General features: G+C 39.3%; 1 protein-coding gene across 1 annotated transcript in view; it reads left to right on the forward strand.

The window, feature by feature from the left end:
* The window catches only part of PIWIL2 (piwi-like RNA-mediated gene silencing 2), a 143,366-nt gene that overhangs the window by 12,820 nt on the left and 122,379 nt on the right, over positions 1 to 8,167 (forward strand). The window contains exons 2-5 of the mRNA XM_006884830.1: positions 746 to 833; positions 941 to 1,079; positions 1,658 to 1,864; positions 4,312 to 4,422. Of these exons, the coding sequence (XP_006884892.1) occupies positions 746 to 833; positions 941 to 1,079; positions 1,658 to 1,864; positions 4,312 to 4,422 (545 nt within the window). The remainder of the gene's footprint in view (positions 1 to 745; positions 834 to 940; positions 1,080 to 1,657; positions 1,865 to 4,311; positions 4,423 to 8,167) is intronic.

The raw sequence follows: 8,167 nt of genomic DNA on the forward strand, positions 1-8,167 counted from the left end.
TCAAATCAGATCTGACTGGTACAGGAGGAGATTGTTCCTCCTTTTCCCGGCAGAGCATCTGGTGGATTCGAACCGTGTGCCTGTGGGATTGTAGTTGCAGCTCCTTGCCACTAGGCCACCAGAGCTCCCCTTAATTGATATTTTTAATGAAAGTTTATAAAGAACTTGGGTTTCCAGTCGTTCACTGTTGCACATTTTTCTCCTGCCCCTCACCCCCCCCCCTTTGCTTTTCTCTTGGGGAAAAAAGTTCTTTCATTGTTAAAACAGTTCCCCACCACCACCACTTGACTCTGCAGCTTTTATTCTGGACTCTTGTCATGCCAATAATACCTAATTACATAGTCCTTTTATACAGTTCTCTCTCTCTCATCTGTTTCAATGCCTTGTGGATTATTTATCCCCTCTTTTCTTAGTTCCCCCCCAGCCTCCATGTCAGTCCTGTTTTATAACATTGACATTATGCTGTATTTGTCTTTTTGTGACTGAGATATTTCACCAAGAATAATGTCTTCCAGGGTCACCCATTTTGTATAATAATTCATGAGTTTCTTGTTTTTCAGTGCAGCATAGTATTACATTGTGTGAATGTACCACAGTTTCTCCATTCGTTTGTTGACAGTCACTTGTGTTGTTTCCAGCTCTTTGCTATTGTGTACAAAGCTGAAGATAAACATGGATGTGGAAGATGATTATTTCTAAGGTCTTAAATTATGTCTTAGAGTAACTATTCTTTCACTTTCCACAGGAACCTGTGGGTTTAGTCTCCATGTTCCGAGGATTGGGCATTGAAACAGTGTCCCATACCCCTCTGAAACGAGAAATACCTCCTTTAGGTATGTGGAAAACTACCTTGAGAAAGTGGCAGTATGTATGATTGTTTTACTCTGCAACATGTTCGTTCAGTTCACAATTATAGCTGGTGTTTGGCTCTCCCATTTAGGTAGAGGCATTTTTGGTAGAGGCTTACCTACTAATAAGGTGCACAAGGACAAAGAAGAACCACATTCAACTTTTCCAGATTCTTCAGTGTTGGCTGCTGGGGATAGCAAGTTAGCAGAGGCCTCCATTGGTTGGAATAGGTGGGTAAACTTGCCTTCTCAGGCAACTGTCATATTCCGATAGAGTATCGCTGTTAAGTCCAAGGAGACATTCTTAGCAGGGTTACATGTTTTTATATTAAAAAATGGACATTTTCCAAAAGTGAAAAGTGGTTTTCCACTGAGAATTTACTTCATTAAGATGTTGAGCAGAGAGCTCTGGTGGCCTTTTGACAAGAACCTGCACTGCAGTCCCGAAGGCATGCAGTTTGAATCCACCAGATGCTTAGCTGGAGAAAGAGGGGCAATCTTCTCCTGTGCCAGTTGGATCTGATTTGACAATACAAAACAAGAATAAAGCCGTAACAAAGCAAAAAGAAAATGTTGAACGAATTGTAGGTTCTTTAACCTGGATAAGTAAACTTTTAATTCTGTTATGGAATTCTCTCATGGTCAGTATTAATGCCCATTGGTGTAGTCACTGCGGCATATTACATTTTGAAAGAATCCCAAGGCTGTGCTCCAGTAAGAGATTGTATACTTGGACTAATTTAGATGAATCATAGGTAGAAGCATGATTAAGAGAGTACTGATCTTTGCCTCTATTTGCAACATTTCAGAATGCTTGGAAGAGGAAATTCAGATGTTTCTTTATTGCCATTGGGAAGAGCAGCTGGTAGGGTAGGTAGAGGAGTATATAGACCTCCCAGTGTACTCAGCCAGACTATTCGAGACCCAGCACGGTTATCACCACCACCATCTCTGTCCCAGTCATCACTGAACTCTCCAGGTTGCCCTCCAAGTGTGAACATTGAATCTAAGGAAAAGTAAGTCACACACACAGACATACAGTTAATAATTATTGTAGCAAGTAGCCTCTGTTTTGATTAGTATGTGGTGTTGTAAACAGTGTTTCTGTTCCTGAATCTCTCTGTAGGTACTAGGCACTGCAGGGTTTTTATGTTTGGTTGGGTTGTTCTTGCCTTCCCCTCCCATGGGAGACTGACATACTTGTTTGTTCTTTTGGTTGTCTATGGGATATTCAGTACTTTTCTCCAACACCACAGCTCAAAGGCATTAATTCTTTTCTGTCTTCTTTATTCGTTGTCTAGCTCTCAGATTTCTAGCAAGTGATTGGGGAAAAGGCCATGGCCCGAAATGAACACACCTTAGTTTCTCAAACTGATACCATTGCTCATTGGGGAGATCCCTGACTGCAGACTTTATCCAACAAACATATGTCTTGGAGAAAGTATATCCAGAATGCTCATTGGAGACAAAGATAATAAAGCTTCATCTCACATCTTCAGGCATGTTGCTAGGAGAGGCCTTTCCTTGAAAGAGGAAGACCTTCAACCAAATGGATTGATAGTGACTGCTGCAATGGGCTTTAGTGTGTCAGGAAGTTTGAGGATGGCACAAGATACGACAGGGTTCAGATCTGTTGTTTATAGGGTCACTGTGGGTCATGCTTGATGAAATCAAACAAGAAAAATGGGAGACTAAGAAATAAGACGGGCAAATCCTCATAAAATGAACTGGGTTTCAAGCTGTATAGCATATCCCAGATGTGGACTCAATGCTTCACATTGCCCTTCCAAGTCGGATATAAAAAGTTGTTTGTCATGTTAAAGATAAGGAAATCATAAAGAAGTGCAACCAGGATAGGCGTAAGAGGCAAGGATGGTGGAGGTTTGTCTTACACGATTTGAGCATGTTATCAAGAGGGATTAGTCTTTAGAAAAAGATACCATGCTGGAAAAGGCAGAGGGTTACCAAAAGAGAGAAAGACCTTCAGTGAGGTGAATTGAACAAGTGGGCTTGAGCCTGGCTGTGTGTATATGGATGGGTCATTATAGGGCAAGGCTTGCTATGAGTTCTTGGCAACTTGTGCAGCTCCTTGTTTATGAAAGTATTTCTTACTTAGCTTACCTAGGTTTTTCCTCTGATGGTACTAGGACAGATAAGATGACCCCCTTTTTTCTGAGAAATAGTCTTTTAAACAGAACAAGCAGTTATTTGAGGAATCCGTCCTACAAACAGAACAAGAGGATTCTCCATGACTTAAAATGGGTCAAGATTGTATCCTTTCTCCATGTCTATTCAGTCTGGTGAGCAGACAAACTTTATGAAGAAGAATGTGACATTAGGAGTGGAGGAAGACTCATTATCAACTCTTACTATGCAGGTGATATAACTCTGCTTGCAGAAACTGAAAAAGACTTGAAGTACTTTCTGAAGATTCAGCCTTCAGTCTGAAGGCTGACATATGAAGGCTTCATCCTGATACAAAGAAAATAAAAATCCTCACAGTTGAATTAGTAACTTTTTGATAGATGGAAGAAAAGATTGAAATTGTCTGTGAATTCATTTTACTTGGGTATATAATCAACACATGATAACGGCAGTCAAGAAATCAAAAGATGTGGAAAATGTATTGCGAGTGACCTCTTTAAAGTGCTAAAAAGTGGAGATCTTACTTTAAAGTGTGCTTTGAAGATCCTTTTCTGGTTCGTGAACTGATTGGGTGTTTATGCTTTTGTATCACATGTGCCACTCTTTAAACCTTGTTATAATATTGACACAGTACCCATCTGATGTGAAAAGAAAATGAAAAAAAAAAGAGTGCTTGACCCTTGTTAAGATATTTTCAGTTGCTTTGTATGCATGTGAAAGTTGGAGAGTGATTAAAGAAGATTGAAGAATTAGTGATTCCTATGAATAGTGGTGTTGGCAAAGAGTATTGAATATATCATGGATTACCAAAAGAACAGACAAATCTGCCTTGGAGAAAGTGCAGAGTACCCCTTAAAGGCAAGGATAGTGAAATTGTCTCCTGTTCATTAGACATGTTGTCAGGAGAGTCCACTTTTAGGAAAAAGACACCATACTGGGAAAAGTAGAGGGTCAGTGAAAAAGAACCTTAAGGAGATGTATTCACATAATGATTGAAACAATGGGTTTGGGCATGGTGGAGAATGGCACAGTATGGGGAAAGGTTCAGCTCTGTTGTTCATAGGGTAACTCTCAGTTGTATTCAATTCAGTGACATCTAACAGTGACACCTTTTCTAGTAAGGCATTAAGACATTGCTAAGAGTTTATCTTCTAAATTTAAAAGATAACTTTTGGTTTTGATACATGTTCTAGCAAAGTGTGAAATGTTCTTCTATTCCCTCATGTTTTTTTGCTTTTTTTTTTGTGGGGGTTTATTACATAAAGGATTTTTGTTATTGTTCATATGTGAATGCTTTTCTGAAATTTTTATTTTCCAGAGTTATTTTTGTAAAGCAAGGATCAAAAGGGAAACCCCAGTCTTTGGGACTAAACCTCATCAAGATACAGTGCCATAATGAAGCAGTTTATCAATATCATGTTACTTTCAGGTATTCACCATTTACTTCTTTTTATTTTTCATTGTTTAAAGAGTGTGATGAAATAGTTTTCTTTGAATAACTGATTGTTACTCTGGATTATTCCTGATAACCTGCTTCCAAAATAATCACAACTTTGAAATAAGTTAACATTAAAAAAATCATTTAGCTATATTACCAATTCAAATTTTAATGATAATTGAAGGCTTATGCATGAGGTATGTATTTGCTGTGAAGTTGGTGATGCTGAGTGGGGCAGTGGTAGGTCAGTGGTAGGTTTCTGTCTTACCTTCCATAAGGAAGACAGAGACTCAGTTCCTTGCCACTGTGCCTTATGTGCAGCATCACCCACTTGTTATTGGAAGCTTACTTGTCGCTCTGATGCTGAACAGCTTCCAGTGGAACTTCTAGACCAAGACACACTATAAAGAAAAGGCCTGATGATCTTCTTCTGAAAATTAGCCAGTGATATCCTGTGTAGCATAATGGTTAAATCTGCAGCTGATAGTGGGGATGGTGCAAAATAGGGCAGCATTTCATTCAGTTGTGTATGAGTTGAGGGTGACTCAGTGCTAGATAGAAACAGCAGTGAAGCTCAGGCCCTGTACTTACATGTCCTGCTTTTAACTAGTTTTGTATAAATAATTTATATTGTTGTGGTGGTTGTTATGTGCTGTCGGTTCACCTGTGACTCATAACGACCCTGTGTACAACAGCCTTAAACCCTGCTTAAGCCTGTGCCAATCTCACTGTCTCTCACAAACCTAACCCCATTACCCCAGTCACTGAATCAATCCACCTCATAGAGGGTCTTCCTCTGCTGTGCTGTCTCTTCACCCTCCCAAGCATGATGTCCTTCTGCAAGAACTGGTCCCTCCTTGCAACATGTCCAAAGTATGTCAGACAAAGCTTCATAATCCTTGCCTCCAAGGAGCAGCCTGGTTTTATCCTCTCCAGGATGAACCTGTTTGTTTTCTTAGCAGTCCATGGTATGTTCAATTCTCTTATCCAACACCACAGCTCAAAGACATCAATTCTCCTTCTATCCTCCCTAGTCATTGTCCAGGTCTCTGATGCAAAGCAAGTGATTACAAAGACCATGGCCTGTATCAGGCACACCTTAGTCTCCAGAGTGATACCATTGCTCTTCAGTACTTTGGAGAGGTCCACAACAGCTGACTTCACATTGCAATACATCTTTTAATTTCCTGGCTGCTGGTGCCAAGAGTGTTGACTGTGGAGCCAAGCAAACTAAAGCTGTTAACAATCTCAGTCTCTTAACCATTCATCCTGATACTATCAATTGGCCTATTGTTGAGAATCTTTGTCTTTTTAATATTAAGCCTCAATCCATATTGAAGGCTGCAGTCTTTGACCTTCTTCAGGAAGTGTTTCAGGTCCTCCTCAGTTTCAGCAAGCAGGATTGTGTCATCTGCATAACACATGGTTGATGAATCTTCCGCCAATTCTGATGCTACACTTCTCCTCATACAGCTCAGCCTCCTGGATAATCTGTTCTGCATATAGGTTAGAAAGGTATGGAGGTAGGACACATCCCTGGCATGCACCCTTCCCAGTTTTGAACCATGCAGTTTTCAGAATTGGTGAGCACATCTAGGGCAGCATCTGTTAGTTGAAATATGGCAGTTGGTATACCATCAATTCCTGGGGCCCTATTTTTTGCCAATTCCTTTAAAGCAGCTTCATTGTCTTCCTTCATCATCACAGGCTCATGCTCATACATTGTTTCATGAAATTCTTTTGTGTCTGCCAATTCCTTTTGGTACAGTGACTCTGTATACTCTTTGCATCTTCTTTTAATACTTCCTGGATCGTTTAATATTCTGCCCAAAGCATCCTTAAGTATAGCGTTTGAACCATTGCTCTGTTCTGATGATTGCCTCCTGGTCCAAGTATAGGTTTTGCAAAAGCACAATCAAGTGCTGTGAGATTCCCATTCTTCTCAGAGTCAGTCACAGTTTATTGTGATCCACCCAGTCAAGTGCATTTGCGTAATCAGTGAAACACAGACATTCCTCTGGTCCTCCCTGCTTTCAGCCAAGATCCATCTAACATTAGCTATAATGTCCCTAGTACAACCTTCTAAAGCCAGCCTGCACTTCTGGCAGTTTTCTGTTGATGTGCTGTTTTTGGATAATCTTCAGCAGAATCTTGCTTGCATGTGATATCAATGACATTGTTTGATAATTTCCACACTCTGTTGGGTCACCTTTCTTTGGAATGGGAACAAATACAGTTCTTTTCCAGTCAGTTGGCCAAGTGTTTGTCCTCTAGGTTGCTTAACACAACTTAGTGAGCACATCTAGAGCAGCATCTATTAGTTGATATATGTCAGTTGGTATACCATCAATTCCTGGGGCCTTATTTTTTGCCAATTCCTTCAAAGCAGCTTCAACTTCTTCCGTCATCACCATAGGCTCTTGCTCATATGTTGTTTCATGAAATTCTTCTGTGTCTGCCAATTCCTTTTGGTACAGTGACTCTATATACTCTTTCCATCTTCTTTTAATACTTCTGGATCATTTCATCTTCTGCCTAAAGCATTCCTAAATATAGCAACTCGAGATTTGAAATTGTTCTTCAGTTCCTTGAGCTTAAGAAATGGCTGAGCGAGTTCGCCCCTTTTGATTTTTTTTTTTAAGCATTGGAAAATTAAAATTTAAATCCTATTATAGACATTCTAAATAGAAAACATTGTCTCTGTAATGATGGATACTACAAATATGATGATACGAAATTCTTCAAAGACTAAAATAAGGAAACAGATTATTAGTGGACAATTTACATAGACATATGTAAAAAAATTAAGTTACTGTTCTTTCTGCAAAAATTCAAAGCCAATATCCATATATACAAAAGAATATATTCACATGCCTAAAATAAATCTCCTGCCCATTTCCCTACAGTTAACATACCCCAAACATTACCTTAAGAGATCATACGCATATCAGGTAACAGTGTAAAATGAATACATCTTTGTTTGCTTCTGAGGTTCCTCAAAACTGGTTGTGTTGACTTTAGGTACATCATCTATCCTTTTTAGTATTCAGTTGCCTCATCTATAAATGGATTTAAAACCAATTGCAAATGTTAGAATTCATTTTTTTTTTGCTCACACCTGACAATTAGTATGTTGGCAAGTTTTGTCAGCTATTTTTTAATACATTTCTCAAGTCTGACCATATCTTCTAGGATGCTTCTCCATCTGTTAAATCCTAACTATTAATCCTTGTCACTGGGGGATTGTAGTAGTCTCCAAACTGTTTCCATTCTGTCTTCCCTATAGTACAATGTACCTATAAAGGATGTTTTTATAGAGTTGGTTTTTTTCTTTAATTTTTTAAAAATAATTTTAGTGAACATTTACAGAGATTTTGGATTTCCATTCATTCATTGCTGCACTTCTCTCCCCACCCAGCCATCCCTCCCACCCCAGTTCACTCCTCTCTTTGAAAAGTAAAATAAACACTCTCCCTGGTACACAATCTCCCCCGCACCCCTCCCACCACCCCAAGTACATTCCACTATGCAACCTTAATTGTGGACTCTTGAGATAACCATAATACCCTATCATACATTGCTTTTAAATTGTTCGGTCATCTGTTTCAGTGCAGTATACACAATTTATCCAGTTTTTCTCAGTCTTACCACAACCCTGATATCAGTCCCATTTTACAGCAGTGGCACCATGCAATATTTGTCCTTTTGCATCTGAGATATTTCACTCAGCATAATG

Source organism: Elephantulus edwardii, unplaced genomic scaffold (assembly GCF_000299155.1).
Source record: "Elephantulus edwardii isolate Elephantulus edwardi_28Jun2011 unplaced genomic scaffold, EleEdw1.0 scaffold00038, whole genome shotgun sequence".
NCBI lineage: Eukaryota > Metazoa > Chordata > Mammalia > Macroscelidea > Macroscelididae > Elephantulus > Elephantulus edwardii.